Genomic DNA, 25832 nt, shown 5'->3' on the forward strand with positions numbered 1-25832 from the left:
GGTTTTCTGGTTTGGAACGTTAGATCAAATGGGATACAGGAAGACCTAGGAAGCAGAGAGTGATGGTGGAAGGTTGTTTTCAGACTGAAGGCCCATGACTAGCAGTGATCCCCAGGTCTGGGTGTCAGACAGTTTGTATTTGTTATCTATATCAGTGATTTGGATGAGAATGTACAGGTGTGATTAGTAAATTTGCAGTTAACACTCAAATAGAATATAGAACATTATAGCACAGTACAGGTCCTTTGGCCCTTGATGTCATGCCAAGCCTTCAACCTATTCTCAGATCAACCTAAACCTTCTTGGCCCTTTATTTTTCATATGTTTATCTAAAAGTTTCTTAAATGCCCTTAATGTATCTGACTCTACCATCACCCTTGACCACATGTTCCAAGCACTCACCCATCCTTTATAATAAAACTTACCTCTGACATCCTCACTATACTTTCCTCCAATCACCATAAAATTATTGCCCCTCATATTAGACATTTCCACCCTGTGGAAAAAGTATTTGGCTATCAGCTCTATTTATGCCTCTCATCGTTTTGTACACCTCTATCAAGTCACCTCTTATCCTCCTTTAGAGAGAAAATGTCTAGCTCATTCAACCATATCCTCATAAAATATGCTCTCTAATCCAGGTAGCATACTGCTTAATCTTCTCCGCACACTCCCTAAATCTTCCACATCCTTCCTATAATGAGTTGACTTGAGCTGAACACAAGTGTAGACTAACTAGGGTTTTATAAGAACTCAACATTACTTCATGGCTCTTGAATTCAGCCTCTGACTAATGAAGGCCAATGCACAATACACCACCTTAACAACCCTGTTAACTTTGACAGCAATTTTGGAGGATCTATGGATGATGGCCCCAAGATCCCTCTGTTCCTCCATACTGTTAAGAATCCTGCCATTACTCCTGCAGTCGGCCTTCAAATTCAACCTTCCAAAGTGAATCACTTCAAATTTTTCTGGGTTCAGCTCCATCTGCCATTCCTCAGCCCAGCTCTGCATCCTGTCAATGTCCTTTTGTAATTTATAACAGCCTCTACACTATCCACAACTCTTGTTCTTCACGTATGTGTAGAATCCCTTGGAGTTTTTCTTAATCTTACTAATCAAGGCCTTCTCATGTCCCTTTCTAGCTTTCCCAAGACCATTCTTCAGCTCCTTCCTGGTTTGTAACCCTTGTCTAAACTTTAAGCATCTTTTTTTCTTCTTGACTAGATGTTCCATATCTTGTCAACCATAGTTCCTTCAACCTACGATCCTTCTCCTGCCTCAATGGGACAAACTTATCCAGAACCTCATGCAAGTGTGACATTTCTGTTGAGTATTTCCTTGAGTAGATCTGTTTCCAATTTATGCTCTCAAGTTCCTGCCTAATAGCGTCATAATTCCCCTCCACCCCCCCCCCCCCAATTAAATACTTTCCCATACCATCTGCAAACGTAACAACATCATTGATAGACATGGTCAAAAAAGTTTGACAATGGCACTAAAAACAGAAGTTGACATGTTATGTTGTAGTTGTACAAGTAAGTGAGGCTGCATTAAGGAATACTGTGATCAGTTTCATTCTTCTATTAGAAAGGTGCCATTAGGCTAGAGAGAGTGCGGAGGAGATTTGTGAGGATTTTGCCAGGCTCAAGAGACTGATTTATGGAGAGAGAATGAACAATTTGAAACTGTTTTCATTAAAGCAAATGTGGGTAATTTTATAGAGGTGTATAAAATTATGAGGTACATAGACAGAGTGAATGTGCACAATCTTTTTCCCAGAGTTGGAGAATCATGAATAGGGAATGTAGGTTTAAGATGAGAGGGGGGAGATATTAGAGGAATGCAAATAGCAACATTGTCACCAAGAGCGGTCAGTATATGGAATGAACTGTCAGAGGAAGTGGCTACGGCAAATACATTAACAACATTTAAAAGATATTGGGATAGGTGTATTGATATGAAAGGTTTAGAGAGATATGGGTCAAATGTGGACATATGTAAATGTATAGTTTAGATGTAAATCTTAGTCAGCATAGTCCAGTTTGGCCAAAGGTCCTGTTTCTAAGCTATATGACACTATAACTTTAATGATCATCTTAAAATGACTATTGTTCTATTCTAGGGGTCTGGTAAATCTTCATTTGTTTAATGACAAATATTCCTTTTTAGGTAAGAAGATCAAATACTCTGCATAATACTCCAAATATGGTCTTTTCAAAGCATATATCATTTTTGGAAGATATCCTTGCACCTATATTCAAAACCTCTTGTAATGAACACCCAGATCCCTCTATTTTTGAGCCTATTGCTGTTTAACTAATACTCTACATTTCTATTTTCCTATTTAAGTGGATAACTCCATATTATACTGTGTTAGAGATTGTAAGACATGAGGCATCCTTCGCAAATTATGTGGATAGCAAGCATTAAAACAAATGAGAGCCAGTCTTTAAAACAAAACTGTTCAAATGTAAACTACAAAAGTAATCACTTGTAAAATTAAAATGACAGTTTTGGATATAAATTGTAATGTTTGCGGAGCACAGATTATTGGCCCACAGCAAGAGGCTGCTCAAGAGATACTGTATGATTTTCAAACTGACGCGATCATGAGACATTCACATATGCATTTGCTAGATGTTTATTAGTTGCCCTACATTAAACAAGAATCAGACTAAGTTATTTTGCATCAGTATGACTGAGATCAAACATGGCCATGGGTATATTGCTCTATACATCATTACTTTGAATATTTGTGTACCCAGGAACACACCAACAAAGACAAAGCTATTGTAAATTAATTTTAACTTTGGTAAGATGAAGACAACAACCTGAGATTTACAGTACAAAGAACACAATACTGTCTCAATGATGAAAAAGCTGAAAAGTAGATTTGAGGCCCATGTACATTGTTTATTAAAATATGACAAACAGATATAGAAAAGAATCAAACAATTTCAATGTAATATCATCCTATAAACCTTTAGAATTAGACTACAAGTCATGCAATCAATATATAGAGCACTGTTTTGGCTGTACTAGGAGTAGAGTGTGCAGTACTGGTCATCAAATTCTACGGAGTATACGTAAAGCATACTTGGACTCCGAAAGGTTAAATTAATAGTTTGCATAAACCAAAATGATATGCCCTGGAATTAGATACTTAAGATGTGATTGGACTGAAGTTTTCAAGATATTAAGAGAGATTAATAGGGTAGATGGAAGCAAATCTACTTTTGCTGGTTCAGGAGTCCAATACTGGGACCAGAAATTAATGTTAATTATCCTGAAATATTGACTCCCTTTCTGCCTCCACTGATGTCACCTGGCCTGCTAAATAATTTTAGTACATTTTTAGTTTAAATTTCTAGAATCCACACTATTTTGTTTTGAAGTTAGGACATAATATGTGGCAACTGATATTCAAATTCATTTAAAATCCATTTTAACATAGGTAAGATGAGAGCAGCCATTTGAGATTTGTTTCTTAAACAATGTCTTAGGCACACTGTAAAAACAAAGAAAGGTTATAATTAAAAGAAGCCAACAAAGATTCATCAAACTGTTTCCTAGCTGAAGGAGAAATACTCCCAAGAGTTTAGAAACATGACAGGTCATGTCATTTGAACTGCATGAAAATTGCTCGATACTAGTTAATAAATAAAGATTTTTCTCATGGCTGGAAAAAAAAGAGCAAAGACACAGAAAAAGGAATTGAATATTTAGGACTGACTTAAGAGGAAATTTCTTTATTTGAAGGGTTGTGAATTTGTACAATTCAGTATTTTGAAGAATTATAAAAGTTCACAGCCATTTAAGTAAAGGAAGTCTTCTAATCTCAGTCCTGAATATTTAATTCTTTATTCTCTGACTACAATTCCAAGTTCTGATATCCGCAGCTATGGAAATCATCTTCCCTACTGGCCTATTTATTTCTGTTTTAATTGGTTTTGATGAAATTATCTTTCATTCTTCTGTACTCAATAAAATATAGGCCCTGTCTGCTCTATCTCCCTTCCTAAGACAGATCCAGCAACCAGGGTATTAATATGTTGGATCAGCTCCTATCTGATAATCAGCAGACCAGACTGCATCAGTGATGTTGGCTGATTACCTCATCACATTCTCTTTATAATACTTAAAACATAGAACAGTACAGCACAGGAACGGGCCCTTTGGCATGTAATATTAGCACCAACAATTTTGTCAATCTAATCCCGTCTTCCTGCACAATGGTTCACATCCATCTACTCCCTGCCAATTCATGCATTTGTATAAATGCCTCTTAAATATTTCTATCATATCTACTTGTACCAATTATTATGGTGTCAACTTATATGCACCTGCCAGCTCAATGTAAAAGACTTGCATCACAAATCTCCTTCAAAGATTATCCTTCTCATCTTAAGACTTTTAATATTTGACATTTCCACCCCGGGGTAAAGGTTTTGACTTGCTATTCTATCTATACCTCTCATGAGGTAACGTACTTCTATCAGATTGCCCCTCGGCTTCCATAAATTATCCTCGTTTGTCCAACCTCTTCTTATAGCTAATATACTCCAATTCAGGCAGCATCCTGGAGAACATCTTCTGCACCCTCTGTGAAGCCTCCACATCCTTCAAATAATATTATGGTCCAAATAAGTGCACAATACTCCAAATATGGCCTAAACAAAGCTTCTTACTGCTGCAACATGTTACAGCATGTTTAAAATTATTTAGATTTACATCAATGCTATCATGTAACATGAATTAATTTATAGGTAATAGCTTTTGGATTCATGAAACATACATAGAATATTCACACCTACCAATGGTTGCAATTTGACAGGCTGCTCTCTTGCAATTCTTTTCTCCTGTGCCTTTGTCTTCTGGCTAAACTTCAAAGCAAGAGGATTTGGACTCATCTGTTTAGATGCTGTTGATATTAGTCTTTTTTGTAGTTGCGAAGGATCAATATCTGTATTGGGAGCAGTAAATTCATCCCCAAATCTTCTTCTTTTTCTTTTGAGATTTTTTGGCAAACATGCAGATGTATTTGGAATATTTAACATTTTGAACTGTGAAAATAAGTTTGAAATATTACAAGCAATATCACAAAATTATAAGATTACTATGCTTCATTTCCTTTGTCAATGAAAATAAAAAGATTTTTTCAAAAGAGATTTTGATTAAAATACACTAAATATTTTAATGTATTCAACATAATTAGGAATCTGATTTTCTCACACAGGTAACATCTTCTCTTGGATGCAGAAACAGGCAGATGTAAAGCAATAAAACAACCACTGCATTTGTAATAGGTTCACATTGTGTACAAATTGAAATTACAGTGTTAAATTTAAGAAACCGCAATGGATGTTTCCCAGCATGGCAATAACCTCCTGTCTCTATTGTCATGATCATTTGATACGTGTAATAAGAAGTGGCAGACATCTTCAAATTGTTTTAATGGGTATTTGAATTTAAGGACTCCACTGTTGTTTGACAAGAATCAAGACACTTCCCAATGAAAAGGAAACAATGTGTGGTTTATGGAATCATTGAAGTTGAGACCACCAAAGGTCAATAAAGACAATGGTTACATATATCAAGATGCTCTTTTTCGATTACAGCTCAACATTTAGTACTATCATCCCCTCAAAACTAATCATTAAATTTCAAGACCTGGGCCTCAATACCCCCTTCTGCAATTGGATCCTCGATTTCCTCACTTGCAGACCTCAGTCAGTTCAGACTGGCAAAATCATTTCCTCTACAATCTCCATCAGCACAGAAGCACCATAGGGATGTATGCTTAGCCCCCTGCTCTACTCGCTCTACACTTATGACTGGCTAAGTACAGCTCCAACACCATATACAAGTTTGCTGATGACACCACTTATGCGCCATATCAAAGATGGTGATGAATCAGCATATTGCAGGGAGATAGAAAATTTGGCCTAGTGATGTAATAGCAACAACCTCTCACTCAATGTGAATAAGACCAAGGAATTGATTGTAGACTTCCGGAGAGGGAAACAAGAGGTCTATGAGCCAGTAATCTTTAGAGGATCAGAGGTGGAGAGGGTCAGTAACTTTAACTTCCTGGATGCCATTATCTCAGAGGACTTGTCCTGGACTCATCATATAAATATAATCACAAAGGAAGCACCACAGTGTCTCTACTTCCTTGGGAGTCTGTGGAGATTCAGTATGTCATCTAAAACCTTGGCAAACTTTTGTAGATGTGTGGTGAACTACATATACCTGTCTGAACACGCACCCCCCACCCCCCCCCCCCACCGCTGACTGCTCCTGTGGCTCCTCCCACAGACCCCTGTCACCAGGGAAAATGTTCTGATTCAATTAAGCCAGAATTAAAGAATCTGACCCACTAACTTTTCTCCCAAACTCTCCTCTTTATATTTGTGACACATTTTAACACTCTTTAAGACCCCTCTGGAGGGCAAAATCTATTTTTGTGACATTTTCATATGCACAGGATATATATGGTGCAGGTAAGCAGGATTTTGTAGGAATATCACTTTTACAGAAAAGTGGAAGGGATTTTGAAAGAAGAGAATTAAAACTATAATGACTAACAGTAACAAACAAGAACAAAGATAAGTGCGTAAGTAGCACGTGGTCTATGCATGGACTAAAACAGATGTCATGATATGAAAGTTTATGTTCTTAGTGAAGAAAATAATAGAAAAGAAATCATTCAATGGAAGACTAAGATTAGGAATGGCTTGGTTCATTGTGAATTGTAATCTCAAGAATTAAGTTTTGGGAGCAGAGAATAATTTCATCATTTCAGAGAATAGTTGCATCAACAATTAATTTTAGAAAATTTATATTTATCTTATCTAAAGACCAGTAAATGAGTGTAATAAGAGATAGGTTTGAGTCAGAAAGGACATAATTTGTCACTCAGTCTGTGATGGTGTGGAAGGTAACAGCTTAATGCTGGTGAAAGAGTTTATATTTGACCTCTAAGATTGAGGTTAGTTAGTCAGATGAAAATAGCATCACTCTTTTTGGCAAGTTTAACAAGACACACAATCAGTATTTCAGAAACAGCTTCTTCCCCTCCACCATCAGATATCCAAACAAACAATGAATCTCTGAAGACTCCCTCAATATCTTTTCCCTCTCTTTTTGCACTACTAATATATATATCTTACTGTAATTTATAGTTTTATTACTATGTTTTTGCAATGTACTGTTGCCACAAAACAACAAATTTCATGACAAATGCTGGCGACATTAAACCTGATTCTGATTCTAATGATCTGAAGGACCCCTGGACTCTCAGAGGAATTTAGGGCTAATGGAGATCATAGAGATAAAGGGGGGAAAAAAAGAGTTGTTGGAAAAGGATGAGAGGTTTAACAATCAGCTGCTGTTTAAACAAGAAGCATTTAAGGCTTTGGCTCCTCCCCTTTCTTATTTAAACTACAGATATCCAATTCTATACACCTTCACCCCACCCCCCACCACCAGGAAGGCCTCAAAGCTCTCCATTTCTTTCTGGACACCAGACCCAACCAGTTCCCCTCCAGTGCCGTTCTCCTCCACGTAACAGAACTTGTCCTCACTCCAAATAATTTCTCCTTCGGTGTCTCCCACTTTCTTCAAACAAAAGGGGTAGCCATGAGCACTCGCATGGGTCCCAGTTATGCCTGGCTGATGTTGGCTATGTGGAACAATCTAGGTTCCAAGTCTACACTGGCGACCATCCTGCACTTTTCCTATGCTATATCGATGATTGCGTTGGTGCTACTTCCTACACCCGTGCTGAACTCGCCAACTTCATTCACTTTGCCTTCAACTTACACCCTGCCATCAAATTTACCTGGTCCATTTCCGACACCTCCTCCCCTATCTCAATCTCACTGTCTCTATCTCCAGAGATGGCAGCATATCCACTGATGTCTATTATAAACACACTGACTTTTACAGCTACATGGACTATACCTTGTTCCACCCTGTTATTTGTAAAAATGCCATCCCCTTTTCTCAATTCTTCCTTCTCTGCCGCATCTGCTCTCAGAAGGAGGCTTTTTATTCTAGAATGAATAAAAGCCCCTTCAAAGAAAGGGGCTTCCCTTCCAACACCATCAATGCTGCCTTCAGCCACATCTCTTCCAACTTACACACGTCTGCTTTTACCCCAGATTCCCGGGATAGGGTCAGGGGCGTGTCTATGGAAAATAGCGCCTATGGCAAACACTGAAATTGCGCTCCTGTCCAAACATCTGACACCCATCTTTTAGATAACTTTACCATAATATCAGCTCAAAAATACAAGTCAAGCTCATTAATCTTTTAATTAACAAATTATGGCACTGCATGAAAATTATAACTGCACCTTCCTTGCTTTCACTGATGCAAACTGGTCTATGATGTGATCAAAGTCAGTTTTTTCAGTTTCTTCTCTTCCTACACTCAGCAGAACAAGATCACAGAGTCTGCCTTGACCTATGGAGGCTCTCAAATACCAAAGTATTAGTTTTAACTTGCTGAATGATCTCTCACAGCTGGCGATGGAAACTGTGATGGTTAGCATTATCTGAATAGCAATGCAAAGATTGGGGAAGACGATCTCATCTCATACTGAACAATAAATTCAATAAACAACAAATAAACTATAAAATAAGACCTCTTCAGGTCTTGATATTTTCATGTTGACCCGCCTTGATAGCAACATTCTGCAATCCAAAATTTCTTCATATAGCTGCTGTCCATCAACATCAGAGCTGTATAATGTGCCCAAATTTTCGCACTTCTTCTTTAGATTGTTACTGTCAGCGCTGTAACACAGTCCCTCGACAGTGAGAAGGAACCCAAACTTGGCATCAGTGCCATGCAAACGAGCGAACCTTCTGTCTATTTCTCTGTGAAGATGATCGAGTGTTCCCTTCATGACTCTTTCCATTTCCTCTATAGCTGTTAACCCAGTGCCTCTCAAGTTCTCATCAGCCATTCGTCTTTCTTCTTTGATATCTTTCAACTTCAATATTCCATTCTTGACAGAGACTGACCCCTTCTTCAAGTGACTCACTTACCAACAGTTATCTTTCATCATAAAAATGATCTTGGAGGGCTTTCAAATCCAGGGCAGCATTGTGGAATTTCATGCTAGGATCCTGTAGCCTCTTTTGAATATGGTCAATGTGAATGAGTACTTTGTTCCAAAATCCTAGCAAAATCAGAAAATCGTAACTCAACATGCGGTTGTATAGCTGCCTTGTGTCACTTCTTGTTTCACTGGTCTCGTTTTCATTGTCTATCATGTCCTGGAGAACTTGAAGTATCTCCTCAAGGTACTTGTTGATGGGCTTCACTGCTTCTGTCCTTGCACTCCACCTGGTTTTGGACTCCGACTTAACAACCACAGGCACAGTGTTTTTCCCAGCACTGTGTTGAACAAAAGAAAAACACGTAGAGAGCTTCAATGGTTCCAAAAAACGTGACCATCATTGTATCCTGCTTGGCTGCATGTACACCCAAGTTGAGTGAGTGATTGTCACAATTCACAAACACTGCCAGATTGTTTTTCTCACTTATTCTTTGATGACCACCACTTCTGTGTCCAACCATCACAGTAGCGTTGTCATAGCACTGTGACCAACAATCTTGTAGCTCCATTTCATCCTTCTCTAGCTGTTTCAAGATGTCTTCAAACAAGCTCTCAGCATCCTTCTGGCTTATCTGGATAAAACCAAGGAAGGACTCTCTAACACAGACTGTTTTCCTCTCAAAATCAACTTCCACATACCTTACTGCTTCTGACATCTCCTCCCAGTGTGCCTGATCATGAGTTGACTCGAGTCAAAATTAAGACCATAGTACTTGGGTTTATGAATGCTTCTCAGTAAACTCTGGCAAACAGTGGATGCCATCATGTGGATGAATTCATTCTGGACACCCGGTGAAAGGAAGATGTGGATCCAGGATGACTTTTCAAATGAGTGAGGTGTTCTTTTATTACAGAGTCAAAGATGGCCAGTAGTTTCAGTAAGCCAAAGAAATTTTCCACATTGGAGTCATAGTCTAGCTGAAGTGACTCAGTGTCCTCGCAAAGCCAAGTTCTGTGTCGCAAGGAATTTTATGCAGTGAAGGATTCTCGTCAAGATATTAAACCACTTCTGCTTTTCCTTCTCAATCTGTGACTGAAATACTGCATCAATAACTCCTCTGTTTCCAGCTAAATTTCTTTCCATTTCTTTCCACTGTGTGAAGCATTCACGATGATTCTTGGCGTTTTCATGAACACTAATCCTTTCAGGCGCTTTCCACTGGTTGAATCCACTTTCCTGCTCCAATGAGGATTGATGGTCTGACCGGGAATAGAGAAGATAACAGATACAAAATGCAGACTTTTTAGAAGGGGAGTAGACCAGCCATGAGCGAGTCACTTCCTCATCACGATCATTTCCCAATTTCCTCTTGAACCAAGTTTTGTTCATTTAGTGGTTACTTGTTAGTAGGAAAGGCCCCTCACTGATCTGGAAATGCTTTGAACCCAGCTTTATTATTTCTGTTTTCAACGCGTCAGGCACAATTGCTTTTCCAGTTTCCTTGTTGAACTTCAGAAGTCCAATGTCATGCTGATCAATCACTTTTGGTATGACAGTTTGAGGCTCTTTGACACCATACAGTTCACTAGGTTCAGTGTCGTCAGGTAAAATCTCATCAATAAACTCAACATCACCACCACCACCACTGTCTTCCCCTCCTGTCATGTCCACGCTCTCTGTGGCAGCCTCACTCTTAATCTTGTCAGACTCAAATTTATCTGACTTGACTTCCTCCTCAGCTTGTGATGCATTTGTACTTGATCCACCTTCAGGTTCTAACAAACTTGAAGCAGGTGCAGGCAACTCCATGAAACGTGTTGAACTACTTGTTCTGGGCTTTTCAAAGAAGGCCATGAAGAACTTGCTTGACTTCTTCCACCCCCAACTTTTATCTCTTCCGTCCTTCAGCTCCACTTTCCTCCTTCTTTGTGAAAAAACATTTTATGGTCTTCTTACACAATGCTCTGAAATAAGGCCATCCTAGTGCTTCTCACCCATGATAATCAAAGACAGATCATACATCTGAAGAAAATTCTTTTTTCACTATCTGAGGATGGCTTGTCTGACTTTAATAGAAACTGCTCAGAGGCACCCCCCTTCAAGTGGTGCCCAGGACATGTGCCATACCTGCCATAACTTAGGTACACCACTGGATAGGGTTCCTCTTGTCCTTACCTACCACCCCACCAGCCTCTGCATCCAGGACATAAGTCTCCAAAACTTACGCCACCTTCAACGGGATCCCACCACTAAGCACATCTCCCCCCCCCCCCCCCACTTTCTTCAGGGATCATCACTCCCTACATGGCTCCCTTGTCTATTCATTCCTCCCAACTGATCACCCTCCTGGTACTTATTCTTGCAAGCAGAACAAGTGCTGCATCTGTCCCTACACCTCTTCCCTCACTACCATTTAGAGCCCTAAATAGTCCTTCCAGGTGAAGCAACACTTCACCTGTGAGTCTGTTGGGTTCATATACCGTGTCAGGTTCAGCCTCTGTATATTGGTGAGACCCGACGTAGATTGGGAGACTATTTCACCGAACACCTACACTCCATCAGCCAGAAAAAAGTGGGATCTTCTACTGGCCACCCATTTTAATTCTACTTCCCATTCCAAAATGTTAATCCATGGCCTCCTCCGTGATGAGGTCACACTTAGGTTGGAGGAACAACACCTTATATTCCTTTTGGGTAGTCCTCAACCTAATGGCATGAACATTGTTTTCTCTAAGTTCCGGTAATGTGCCCCCCCCCCCTTTCACCATTTCCCATTCGCTTTTCCCTCTCTCACCTTACCTCCTTGCCCACCCATCTCATCCCCCTGGGGCTCCTTCCCTATGTTCTTTCTTCCATGGCCTTCTGTCTCTTTCCCCAATCAACTTCCCAGCACTTTACTTCATCCTTCCTCTTCCCGGTTTCACCTATCACATTGTGTTTCTTTCTCCCCTCCTCCCCCCACCTCTTAAATCTACTACTCAGCGTTTTTCCCCCGTCCTACCAAAGGGTTTCGGCTCCACTGTACTCTTCTCCTAGACGCTGGCTGGCCTGCTGAGTTCCTCCAGCAGGCACAATTAAGGCCAGAAGGTACAAGGGTAGTACTTGAACAGAGGCTGGTGCAAATTAAATTATGCGCAACAACATTTTGAAAGACCCGCGTGTTTATAATTGCGAAAGCAATAGGGGATGGCTGGGAATACTTTGGATATCAAGTCTGTATGTAAGAATGGCATACGATAATATGAATGGAAGAGAATTTTAACAGGATATGGGCAAAACAAACGGGGGAGTCTAGCAATGATAGGAGGTAGTAAAGGTGTTCTTCATGATACCATGGGCACCTGCCCAGCAGTCACTTCAGGAGTCACCCAAAGAAACAGGCTATTAGGTCCATCCTAATCATGAACCACCCATCTATATTAATCCCATAATTTAGCCCTTGATCTTTGATTCAGATGCTTCCCTAATACTTCTTAAAGTGGACAGAATGCGGCCATACCGGAGCTACTCTGCGTACAGAGCGTCCCGGCAGTAGCTAGCGAACGGTCTCCCGGCAGGTGTGTTTTAGTGTCCAGGCCGGAGCCAGGTTTCCGTCAGCAACGACAGAATGAAGCAGCTAACCCCCGGACCACATCAACCTCCTGCCTGTGCTGTTTACCCACGATGCTTGCCTTACCGAAGTCTGGCTTCAGGAGCCCACGACCGGCTCCCAATCCTTCCCGGCTCCGGTTTGTTTTCCGTCGCTAGGCAACGGGGTAGACCGGTAGGCACGCTGGCGCGCTGTCTCCCACAAAGCAGCGCGCCACGGGGGGGCGGGACAGAGCGCGGCGTGCGCGAGGAGAAGCTGTCGTCGAGTGAGCTCCGACTCTGGGCGCCGTCAACTCTCGGTGCCGAGTCGGATAGCGGACGATGGAAGTCTGAAATTTTAGTCGGAAATGGGATCGGATTTCTGGTCTTTGGCATTATCTTATCCCGTAAGGTTGTGGAAACTCCATCTTCATGGAGGTACATACAATTATTAGTCGCAGCATTGGGATGTGCAGCGCAGTTAAGAAGCAGGGGACAGTGATTTTAACTTCAGTGGTATCGAGTACAGAGGGGAGATGAGACAAATATTTTCACCCAGAGGAAGCAGGGGATCTTTTCCATCCCTTCACCCAGTGAACTCACTGCCTGAAAGGAATGGAGAGACATGAACCTTCATCGCGATTCATAATGTACGCTTAAATAATCGTCACTTGCAGGACTGTGTACCCAGTGCTGGAGATTCACGAGGTTATTGAGCTCTTTTTCGAGTGACACAGATGCGCATCAAGGTATCCTGTATCATATTTTGATTCTAAGAAGACTGTAATAATTATCTTAAGAGGCTCAAGCAACACACACAAAATGCTGGAGGAACTCATCAGGCCAGGCAGCATCTATGGGGGGGGGGGGGTGGGGGGAAGCACAGTGGACGTTTCGGGCCGATACCCTTGGCAGGACTGGAGAAAAAAAGATGAGTAGATTTAAATGTTGGGGAGGGGAGAGAGAAACACAAGGTGATAGGTGAAACCAGGAGGGGGAGGAATGGAGTGAAGAACTGGGAAGTTGATTGGTGAAACAGATACAAGGCTGGAGAAGGGGGAATCCCATGGCAGAGAACAGAAGGCCATGGAAGAAAGAAAAGGAGCTCCAGAGGGAGGTGATGGGCAGGCAAGGAGATAAGTTGAGAGAGGGAAAAGGGGATGGGGAATGGTGAGGGGGAGTGGTTCTGAGTTACTGGAAGTTTGAGAAATCAATGTTCATGCAATCAGGTTGGAGGCAACCCAGATAGAATATAAGGTGTTGTTCCTCCAACCTGAGTGTTGTCGCATTGCGACAGTAGAGGAGGCCATGGATTGACATATAGGATGGGAAGTAGAATTAAAATGGGTGGCCACTGGGAGATCCCGCTTCTTCTGGTAGATGGAGTGTAGGTGCTCAATGAAACAGTTTCCTAATCTACGTTGGGTCTCATCAATGTACAGGAGGCTGCACTGGGCACAGTATCTGACCCAACAGACTAGCAAGTGAAGTGTTGCCTCACCTGGAAGGACTTTTTGGGGCCCTGAATGGTAGTGAGGGAGGAGGTACAGGGTTGGGTGTAACATTTGTTCTGCTTGCAATGTTGAGTGCCGGGAGGGAGATCAGTGAAGAGGAACAAATGGACAAGGGAGTCATGTAGGGAGTGATTCATGCAGAAAACAGGAAGTGGGTTTGAGGGAAAGATGTGCTTGGTGGTGGGATCCCATTGAAGATGGCGAAAGTTCTGGAGAGTTATGTGCTGGACGTGGAGGCTGGTGGGGTAGTAGGTGAGGATAAGAGGAACCCTATCCCTGGTAGTTTGGCGGCATGACGGGGTAAGAACACGTGTGAAATGGAAGAGATGCGGTTTGAGGGCAGCATTGATGGTGAAGGAAGGGAAGCCCCCTTCTTTGAAAAAGGAATACATCTCATTTGTTCTAGAATGAAAAGCCTCATCCTGAGAGCAGATGTGGTGGAGATGGAGGAATTCAAAGAGGAGTTGGCATTTTTACAAATAACAGCTATAGTCCAGGTAGCTATGAGAGTCCAAGAGTTGATAATAGACATTAGTAGATAAGCTATCTCCAGAGATAAAGACAGTGAGATCGAGAAAAGGGAGGGAGATGTTGGAAATGGACCAGGTAAATTTGAGGGCAATGTGGAAGTTGGAGGCAAAGTTGATGAAGTCAACAAGCTCGGCCTGGACGCAGGAAGCAGTCATTGATGTAGTGTAGGAAAGTTGGGGACAGACACCAGTGTAGGCTTGGAACAGAGACTCTTCCACATAATGGACAAAAAGGAGGGCATTGCCTGGACCCATGTGAGTGCCCTTGGCTACATCTGTTTGAATTAAGTGGGAGGAGCTAAGGGAGAAATTATTAAGAGTGTGGACAAGTTCCACTATACGGAGGAAGGTGGTGGTGGAGGAGAACTGGTTGAGTCTGGTGTTTAGAAAGAAACAGAGCTTTGAGGCCTTCCTGGTTGGGGATGGAGGTGTACAGGGACTGGATATCCATACCGAAAATAAGACAATGGGGGCCAGGGAACTTGAAATCATAAAAGATCCAGAGCATTTGAAGTGTCATATGTGAAGAGGCTCAATGTCAAATTTTGTTTGTCAATGTATCTGATCAAGGCTGTCAAAACCAACTAGGCACTTGATCATGCTATCACTAAGTGGTGTTGTCCAGAAAGAATTAATCTACAAATCAGTGAATAGGAATGAGGCAAGGACAGTGGAAATAAACAAAGCAAATGTATTTATTCCTGCCATGTGGTTGCAGGAATGGAGGCAGCCATTTTCTTCAATTTTTCTTGCAGCTGCCATTTTGTGAACTTCAGTGAACTCATTCTTGAGTTTTAAAAAAAAGCGTGTCGTATAGCTTGACACATGGGCTGAGAATGGTCCTGCACTGCCCTTGGCCTTGCTGGTTAGCTGGTAAACACTGGCTGAACATTGTTGGAAGAAACCGTTAATCAAAGGTGCTTGAGAGGTTCAGTATAACAGATATTCTTCCTCTATTATTAGAAATCCCCTCTATTTGTCTAAATGAATGCAGCTTCATTGGTGAAATGGAACTAAGTTCCATATGGGGCAAAGCAGCCTGTTTGATTGGGACTCTGTACACCACCTAAACAATTGTTTCCTCTACCAACAGTATGCAGTAGCTGTAGTGAACACAATGTACTAAATGCAAGGTCGTTATTCACCTGGATACTCTGACAACTCCTCTAAATGTACATTCTCTGCCTCCAGGGAGGATAAGGTAAGGACAAGAACAAGAGACTCAGGGAAAGGCATCAGTTTCAGATTCCCTTCCATGATGCACACTGTCTTGAAAATATATTGCCATTCCTTCATTGTCAGTTGGTTTAAAGTCATTCCACAGTGCATTGAGGCAGAACAAGGTGGAGCAATAACAATGCAGAATAAAGTGTAACAGCTACATGGAAAGAGCAGTGCAGCTATACAATAAAGTGCAATATCATAATGAGGCCAAAAGTCCAATTTACCATACTAGGGAATTATTTAATAGTCTTATAACAGCAGGAAAAACTGTCTTCAAGACTGGCAGTACATGCTTTCAGTCTTTTATACGTTCCATTTGATGGAAGAGGGGAGAAAGAGAATATCCAGGGTGGCTAGTGTTTGTGATTTTGCTGGCTACTTTACTGAGGCAATATTGCACTGAAAAACAGAATAATACTTCAACTGTTGAAAGGATTCTATGTATGTATAATCTCACAAAACCAAAAAGAGCTCATAGATATTGGAGAAATCAAAAGTCCTTGGATTTCAGATACAAGATGCCCAAATGATGATTTGGATCTACAGTTTCCATAACCATATAACAATTACAGCACGGAAACAGGCCATCTCGGCCCTTCTAGTCTGTGCCGAACGCTTACTCACCTAGTCCCACTGACCCACACTCAGCCCATAGCCCTCCATTCCTTTCCTGTCCATATACCTATCCAATTTTACTTTAAATGATAATACTGAACCTGCCTCTACCACTTCTACTGGAAGCTCATTCCACACAGCTACCAATCTCTGAGTAAAGAAATTTCCCCTCATGTTACCCTTAAACTTTTGCCCCCTAACTCTCAAATCATGTCCTCTTGTTTGAATCTCCCCTACTCTCAGTGGAAAAAGCCTATCCACGTCAACTTGATCTATCCCTCTCATTATTTTAAATACCTCTATCAAGTCCCCCCTCAACCTTCTATGCTCCAAAGAATAAAGATCTAACTTGTTCAACCTTTCCCTGTAACTTAGGTGCTGAAACCCAGGTAACATTCTAGTAAATCTTCTCTGTACTCTTTCTATTTTGTTGACATCTTTCCTATAATTCGGTGACCAGAACTGTACACAATACTCCAAATTCGGCCTTACCAATGCCTTGTACAATTTTAACATTACATCCCAACTCCTATACTCAATGCTCTGATTTATAAAGGCCAACATACCAAAAGCTTTCTTCACCATCCTATCCACATGAGATTCCACCTTCAGGGAACTATACACCATTATTCCTAGACCACTCTGTTCTACTGCATTCTTCAATACCCTACACTATTTACCATGGGCATACACAGCAACATCCATTGTACTGATAGGTAATATATAAAATAGATTTTATTAGTCTCCTCCAGGTTCTCCGGCTTCCTCCCACATTCCAAAGATGTATGGTTTGTGTTGGTAAGTAAGTTATGAACTTTCTATGTTGGTATTGAAAGTGTAGCGACACTTCTGGGCTGCTCAGCACAACCCTCATTGATTTCATTTGACACAAACAATGTATTTTATTGTATGTTTTGATGTATATGTAACAAATAAAACTAATCTTTAATCTTCATGGAATTTTCTCATTACATACTGAACATAATGTACTTCAAATATCTATACGAGTTGCACCTGGATTATTCCAATAGAGAAAATTCAGTTTCTACCGAAAAGAAACATACGTCAGTTATTCATTTTTTTGGTTCATCGGTCAATTGAAGGAGCCAAGTGTTGAGAGAGAAGAATCTGTCATTTCTCTTGAACCATTTGGCAATATGGAAAGACAGGCACATCTGTTGATGCAGCCAATAGTTTTCAGCCAAGGAGAAAATAAGTAAGAAATGTGCAACTGACCCAGAAAAATAGAGTTTTGCGAAAGAGTTATCCAGTCTGTTTTCACTTAGGATTTCTTTTGAACCACACTTAACTCCAGATGTGTTCAGTAAGTATTTTGTTTCCCATCTATTAATCTTATGCACTGCCCCCCCCCCTCCACCATTCCTCTTTATATTCCAGATGAGGTGATGATGTTCTTGCTGATGGATTCTGAAATACCATCTGGAAGCATAGAATTGTGCACTTTCAGCAGGTCTGGGTCAATCCAATAACCAAGAACAAGGCTGGATTGCAAGCTGTCAGCTTAAACTCTCATCTAAAATTTCTGAGAAAGTTCAGGGAGGTAGTGTTATATGTGGCTGTCAAATTGTTCAGGCCAGTATGAAAGAATTTGCAAATTTTTCATATGTCTGCCTATGGGGATATATTACCAAATAATCCCTTAAGGCTATTGATGACAGCGAACCTTTTAGAGGAAGTGCCAGCATATCTTGTTCCATGAAACAGACACTGGAAGATGATCTTGGAGGATTCCAAAGCAAAGAGGGAAGCTTACTAGGAGTAGTTAGTCAACATACTAGTCCATGGTACTTAATGGTAACTTGCAACCTTCTAAAAATGAGGTACATTGTGCATATAGATGGTGCCAGCAACCATGCAGGAAGTAAATCTGACCTCAGGAAGCTCAAGAGCAGTACTGTGTGGGGGGGAGAAGACTCCAAGGTTTTTGCATTTTTCCTCAGAGGTCTTGGCAAAGACTTTGCAGAGTAACCCCAGGAAACCACAAAGGTCTGAAAAAGGAACTTGATCAAACCTTAAGAACACTTAACCATGTCTATCCTAAAACTGTAGTAAGTGCACAAAGTATATGAATGTTCCTTCAAAGTTTACATTCCTGAACACATCTCTAGCTTTGAATACCACTTAATTTCTTTAAAATCAGACTTGAACCTAATGTTCACCATCACCACATTTTTAAGCACAATTTCAAGCCAAACATCCATATCTCATATTATAACACTGATCCAAATAGGCAGTGCTCACTGTCAAATTTCTCTTACATGACAAGGTACTTACTAACAACTAGCAGCAAAAGCTAACCTGGAGGGAGGCAGTGACACCTTCCTTAACTCCATTGAGAAGATGCTGCTGGTCATTAATAGAATGGTCATTGTTGAGTTCATCAGTGACAGCTAGGTTAATTAAAAATGATGATGTTCTCATACCTAATCTTCCTCCTTGTAATCCTTTTCCTCTTACAAATTCTGCTAACATTCAAGATGCAGATGTTTTAACAGGTATCTGTTAGCAACTACACCCCATCCCGACTTAACCCAATTATCACATTATGCTTTTGACATTTCAGGTATCCAAACAGTGCGTCCTGGCCAGAAAATCTAAGAAATATGTTCAAAGTTCAAAGTAAGTTTTATTATCAGGTCCTCCAAAACAATAACACCTAGGAATATAAAGTTGTTAACCCTCTCCATCTCTGATCCTCCAATGAGGACTGGCTCATGGACCTCTGGTTTTCTTCTGAAGTCAATAATTTGCTCCTTGGTCTTGCTGATATTGAGTGAGTGGTTATTGTTAAGACACCACTCAGCCAGATTTTTCAATCTCCCTCCTATATGCTGATTCATTACTACTTTGATTTGGCCTATAAAAAGTGGAGTCAATAGCAAACTTGAATATGGCAGGAGTAGATTATTGTTCCACTATTCATCATAACTGATCTATCTTAGTGGAAATTGTATGCACTTACGTCTTTAAATTTCCTTAAAGGCTCAAAATCTATCAATCACTACTTTGAATGAACAAAATACCTCAGCCTCTACAATGCTCGGTGATGGGGAATTCCAAAGCTTCACCACCATTTGCGTGAAGAAATCTCTGAGATAGCCAGTTCTTCATTCTGGATTGGTTTTAGACTCTCCAGCCAGGGAAACATCCTCCCTGCATTTAGCTGGTCTAGCACTGTAAAAGTCTTTATTTTGAAGAGATCTCCATTCATTCTAACACAACAGGATATAGGTTTTGTCTAACACAGTTTATTTTCATACAGCAAATTTTACATTTCTGAGAAGGAAATGTGTTATAGGGAGTTGAGTGAATCCTTGCCGCACTACATCTACGGCCTTGTTTATTGAGTGAAATTGTACATATTTTTTCCTATTAGGCATGGCAAGGCATGTGTAGATGTAATAAGACTTAATTGCTCTTGTATTCATTTCATAATAAATATTAACATACAATTTGACTTCCTAATCACTTTTTGCACCTGAATATTAACTTCCACTAACTTGCATACGAGCACACCCAGGTCTCTGAATATCAACACTGCCTAATCCCTCATCTCTTAAAAGATGTTGTGTATTTCTGTTTGATGAACCTATATACACATTTTCCACATTATGTTCCACCTATGTTGATTTTGCCCTCTTATTCAGATTGTCTGCAAAGCCGTGAAACGTCTTAAGTCTTCCAAGCTTAATCTCATCAAATTTAGTGTCATCAGCAATTCTGGATTTATTGATACATTGTTCCCTCAGCCAAATCATTGATATAGTTTGTTAAGAGTTGGAAATTAAAAAAAAATAAATAAAGATGCATATCTTGAAAATCTGAAATGAAAGAAACAAGAAACATTGGAATTAGGTAGCAAGTGTGGGTGTTAGGAAGCAGAATGGATGTTTCAAGTCAAAGACCCATTATTAGAACCAGGAAAGAGAAAACAATTCAGTTCTAATTTGTAAAGAAGTTGGTGGTGGGATGGATAGGAAGGAAGGGATATCTCATTGAGTGAGGCCATGACAAGTGAGGGGATAAGCTTTCTTTGTCATCTGATCATGGAGAAAGTTAGAGAAAGAAAATGAACAAAAACTGAGATGGGAGCAGATAGAGAGTGAAAGGTAAACACAGAAACATGAAAGTTGCAGAAGGCAAGGAGTAAGGAAAACATGCTTGAGAGATCAAGCTGTGCTAAAGGAGGCAGAACAAGTGAGTCAACATCATAGATGGATGATTTACAGCAAAAGCCAAGTAACAGAAGTAGTGAAATCTGAGATTCAATCTTGAATCTTAAATTTAACATGCCCTGGAGGAAAATCAAAATGGTCTGCAAGAGGGAACTCTCAATTTCCATTGTGGACTGAATACAGGTACTCTGAAAGAAAATAATTTGCATTTGGTTTGGCCAATGTTGAGAAACCATAATAATATCAACTGCACTACACTATATTAGACCAAGTGCAAATGAATTGCTGCTTCACCTGGAAGGATTAAATCCTTGGATGGTAAAAAGAGAAGAGGTAGTATAGGATAGGTTGGAAGAAAGGATAGGCCAACAGCTCCTGCAGTTGCATAGAAAAGTACCTTAGGGCAGGAAGTGACTGGAAGAACAGTCTTAAAGAGAGTTATCCTTTAGAAATACTGAAAGGGAAGGGGATGATGAGTCAGGTGGTTGAATCTTGTACCTGGTCAGAATTGTGAAGGATGATCTGTTGAATATGAAAGCTGGTAGTTAGGATGAGGAGGACTGTTATTGCTTTGTCCAAGAGGGGATGAAGGCAGGTGAATGGGGAATAGAAAAGATGCAGTCAATGCCCTTGTCTGGTGTGGGGTAATCTATAGATCAGGAAAAGGCAGCGATGTGATAAGTCTGGAGCAAATGTGACAGAGACAGAGGAACTGAGAGAAGGAAATGCTGTTCCTACAGTAGGCAGGTTGGAAGCAAATGTAGTTGAAATAGTGTGTAGACTTGTACTCAACATTGCAATGACTTACTCAATTGCAAAATAATGTTTTAATTGCAGTACTCAGTACCCTGACTGATGAAGGTTAAAATGTTGAGTGCCTTTTTCACCAACCTGACTACTACTGATGCCACTTTCAATGAACTATACAATTCTATTCCTGAGCCCTTCTATTTCATTACACTCTCTGGTGTCCCACTATTCATAGTATAATTCCTACACTAGTCTGAATTTTCAAAATGAAACACCTCAAACTCGATTGAATGGAAATCCATTTGTCACTCCTTAGCCCACTTCCCTAACTGATCAAGATCCCTTTATAACCTACAATAACCTTTCTTCACCATCAACAACACCTTATAATTTCATGTCATCTGTGAAGTTACTGATCAAGCCTTGCACACATACATCCAAATCATTTCTATCAATAACGAATAACAAGAGTCCAAAAGTGAAATAAAGAAGCAAATTCTGTCAGGCAGGACAATGTATAAATATCATTGTGGTAAGTGTTGAGGTTAAAAACACAAAATCACACAGATAAAAAATAATTAGAGATATTAAGAATATGCTGGGTGTTAAGTTATTTGGTACTAGTTGATGCCATTAGAAGGCAAGGACATGAGTGTCTTAATTCAGTAGAATAGTACCATGTGGCAAAAGCAAAGTAATGAGATTTATTTTAGTAAATGGAAATTATACTTGTATACAGACAACAAGCAATCCTGTTCAAATGAAGCAACCTATGAAATCCTGCACAGAGAGAAAAGGATGCTTCCTTGCTAGGTTCTGTATCCTAGAAATTTGTTCTACAATGGTATGTTCTCAAATTCTTACAGTCCATATTCTGTACTTTTCAGGGCTACTTGTATCTATTAAATTAAAATGTACATGCTGAATATAGCCCAAATTCTAATTTATAAATAGAATCAGATACTAAATTGTGTTATCAAAGTACTACCAGAGTGTTTCCTGTTCCATCAGAGGCCTAATACTCTTGATCATCAAAGATGTCTACATCTGCATCCTTACTTGGCAAATCAAACCACCAGGCTGTGCTCATTCTCCCTGCATACAAAAAGAAACTGAAACATGAATATCCAGTACAGAACTGGTCTGAGGAAATAGAGGAGTACTACATGACTGCTTTGAGGCAGTAGATTAGTCCATATTCAACAATTCAACAGACAGCCTAGATGAATATATCACTCCCATCACGGACTTTATTAGCAAGCGTTGAAGACTGTCTACTAGAGAGGACATTCTAGATGTTTCCAAACCTTAAACAATGCATGAACTAGGAGATCCACTTAATTGAAGTCCCGTAGTATGGTGTTCAAATTGGGTGACCCTGACCTATACAATAAATTGAACTATGACCTTTGTAAAACAACCTAGGTGAATAGCTTAACACACTCTATGCAAGTCTTGAACAGAAAGGGAGTGGACTGTCTTACATGCCCTGACAGCCTAGTGTATCTCTACCCACCATCATTGTCACAAATAAGTTTCTCAGTGACTGTCACAAATGTGAAATGTACATTTTTACATTTTGGCACATTGTGATTCCAAATTTATTATCCATTAAATAAGATATACAAGCAGTTTTGTTGAATATAATTCTGCAAAATTATCTCTTTGGTGTTTTGGATCCTGACTGCAGTGTATTCCCAACAGTGCTATAACTTAAAAGCTGTTATGAAGTTATTGACATGCTTGATGTCAGGGAGAACTATAAAAATGAATGGCTGAAGTCTCAGAGCAGAGTTGTGTTTTCACCTATAGTGATAAGTTAAGGAAAAATAAATCTTCAATGCTTTCAGCACATGAAGAAAGTACCAGAGAGAACTGCTTTAGGTTTTTGAATATTACAACCATATTTGTAACATTACAAAAATCATTTTTTATTACATTCATTTTTCTGCAACTGACCCTGATGTCCAAAGAATCAGAACTCTTCTTCTTGCACCATCTCTCCAGCCATGTATTCATCTTTATTTCCTTGTTTCTGAATTCACTTGCATACGACTCTGGGAGTAATCCAAAAATTAAGGCATAACAATAATTTGCGATACAGTTGTTCAAAAACTTCCAGTAGTTCAGTATCTGGCTCATGGCTCTGTTTGCCAATGCTCCCTTTAAACTTACTGAGTTCAACGGGAAAAAATATATACTTTTGTGTAACAACAACAACAAAATAGTGAATCAAAAGTGCCCTGGAATATTATTTGCTATAACATTCAATCTGCCAGCCCAGAACTACCAATGTTCCAAGTGTGCCAGATTAACTGAGTTGGACTGTACTACCAGAGGTCCTGCTCCTTAATTTTCTCCCTTATTCTCAACACTTCTTTTGGCAAGACTTCCATCCTTCTTTCTACCTGTGCTATTGATACCAATATGGAATATGACCTTTGCAGATGAACAAGTGTGTGCTTTTGTCTTATTTCACTTATTTTATCATTAGGTTTGAAAGCAAAATGACTTTTATCAATTTTAATATGGTAACTACAACATAGCTGCATTCATTTGTTTTCTACTTTGACATGTTATTGGATCCTACTCATGGAACCACAACAGCTCTCCTTCTACTAATGGTCATCAGTTGGAAGTGATCAAGATTCAGATTTTGGACAATGAACAATGGTTGAAGTAACAAAAATGCATGCATGAGACTGCGTGTAATATATCCCAAAGACAAGCAGGTTTGTAGGCTACTGTAAATGGTGTCCTTAAGAATCTGTGTTTGGGGGTGTTAAAAGATGTGTGGGAAAAATAAAATGGAATTAGTATAGATGGTGATGAGATGGTGTACAAAAGTGAGATAGATCATCTAGTTAAGTGGTGTCGCAACAACATCCTTGCACACAATGTCAGTAAGAACGAGAACTTGATTGTGGACTTCAGAATGGGCAAGTTGATGGAACATACATGGGCCCTCATCAAGGGATCAGAAGTGGAAAGGGTGAGCTATTTCAAATTCTTGGCTGTCAACATCTCTGAGGATCTATCCTGGGCCCAACGTAATGATGCAATTTCAAAGACAGAGGTTAATATTTCATTAGGACTTTGAGGAGAGTTGGTATAACACCAAGGACTCACAAATTTCTACAGATGTTCCTTGGAGAACATTCTAACTGGTTGCATCACCTTCTGGTATGGAAGAAGATGATGCCTCAAAAAAAGTGGCATCCATCACTAAGAACTGTGCATCACCTCAGACATACCCCCTTCTCATTGCTACCTTCAAAGAGGAGGTACAGGAGCCTGAAGACACATACTAAACATTTCAGGAACAGCTTCTTTCCCTCCGCTATCAGATTTCTGAAAGGACTGATGCACCATCAATAACTCACTCTGAGACGTAAGAAACGAGGTATCGGCTTTTATTGACTGGAAGAATGAACAACACGACATCCTGGGGAATGAGGCTGGTCAACAGGCCTCAGTCGCCTTTATACAGGGGTCTGTGGGAGGAGCCACAGGAGCAGTCCAGACAGGTATATGTAGTTCACCACAAGGACAATGAATCCATAAACACTTCCTCAGTATTTTTCCTCTTTTTGCAGTGCTTAACTTAATTTTTATATATACTTGTAATTTATAATTTTTGTTACTATGTATTGCAATGTAGTACTTCTGCAAAGTAACAAATTTCATGACATATGTTGGCGATATTAAACCCGATTTTGATTAGAGTAGGCTGCTGCTTGGTGGACGATGTGGACTTGGTGGGGAGAGGCATGGGGGCACAAGGGGTCTGTTTCCCTGCTCTATTCATCTATGACTAGCACATTTGATGAGGTGGTCACCCACAGCTTGAGTGGCTTCAGGCAGAAAGAGAATGAGTGTCTGCCAGAGAAACCAGGAGGGCCAGGTTGCTCCCGAGGTCTCTGGCTTCTTAGCTACTCGTGTGTCTCTGTTCTCGCTCGAAGCGGCTCTTGAAAGTTGTCCAGTTTCCACATCCATCTTTTTTTTCTGCCATAGACCAGCAAACCAGATGGCGACCCTGGAATGGAGCAATGTCTCGTGAAAGAAATATCCGGGTAAAATATTCATAAACATGATTTATGGTATGATTTAAAAGAATTGAGGTTTATATACCAGCATATTTCCTCCAAAAAGGTGAACACCCCTACTAACTTCTGCAAAGTACTACAACTATTTCTTATGCCTTTCCTACAACACAATCTCAATTTTTCAAAATTAATACCGTAAGGTAATGAACCGCGACCGCGCTATCCTGACATCTAGTGGGAGATAAGGTGAAAGGGCTGCGCTTGATTTTCTGTTGGGACTGGAAACGAAAGAGCTATATTAATCATCGATCCA

The 25832-nt window shown here is 40.2% G+C and overlaps 1 protein-coding gene across 1 annotated transcript in view; it reads right to left on the minus strand.

Moving 5' to 3' along the window:
• The window catches only part of dnah6 (dynein, axonemal, heavy chain 6), a 352146-nt gene extending 339330 nt beyond the window's left edge, over positions 1-12816 (minus strand). Inside the window, exons 1-2 of the mRNA XM_073050010.1 lie at positions 12754-12816; positions 4821-5069 (exon numbers count right to left, since the gene is read on the minus strand). Coding sequence (XP_072906111.1) covers positions 4821-5063 — 243 coding nt within the window. The 5' untranslated portion in view covers positions 5064-5069; positions 12754-12816. The remainder of the gene's footprint in view (positions 1-4820; positions 5070-12753) is intronic.
• Positions 12817-25832: the final 13016 nt, after the last annotated feature.

The sequence above is a fragment of the Hemitrygon akajei genome, chromosome 6, assembly GCF_048418815.1.
Source record: "Hemitrygon akajei chromosome 6, sHemAka1.3, whole genome shotgun sequence".
Lineage (NCBI taxonomy): Eukaryota > Metazoa > Chordata > Chondrichthyes > Myliobatiformes > Dasyatidae > Hemitrygon > Hemitrygon akajei.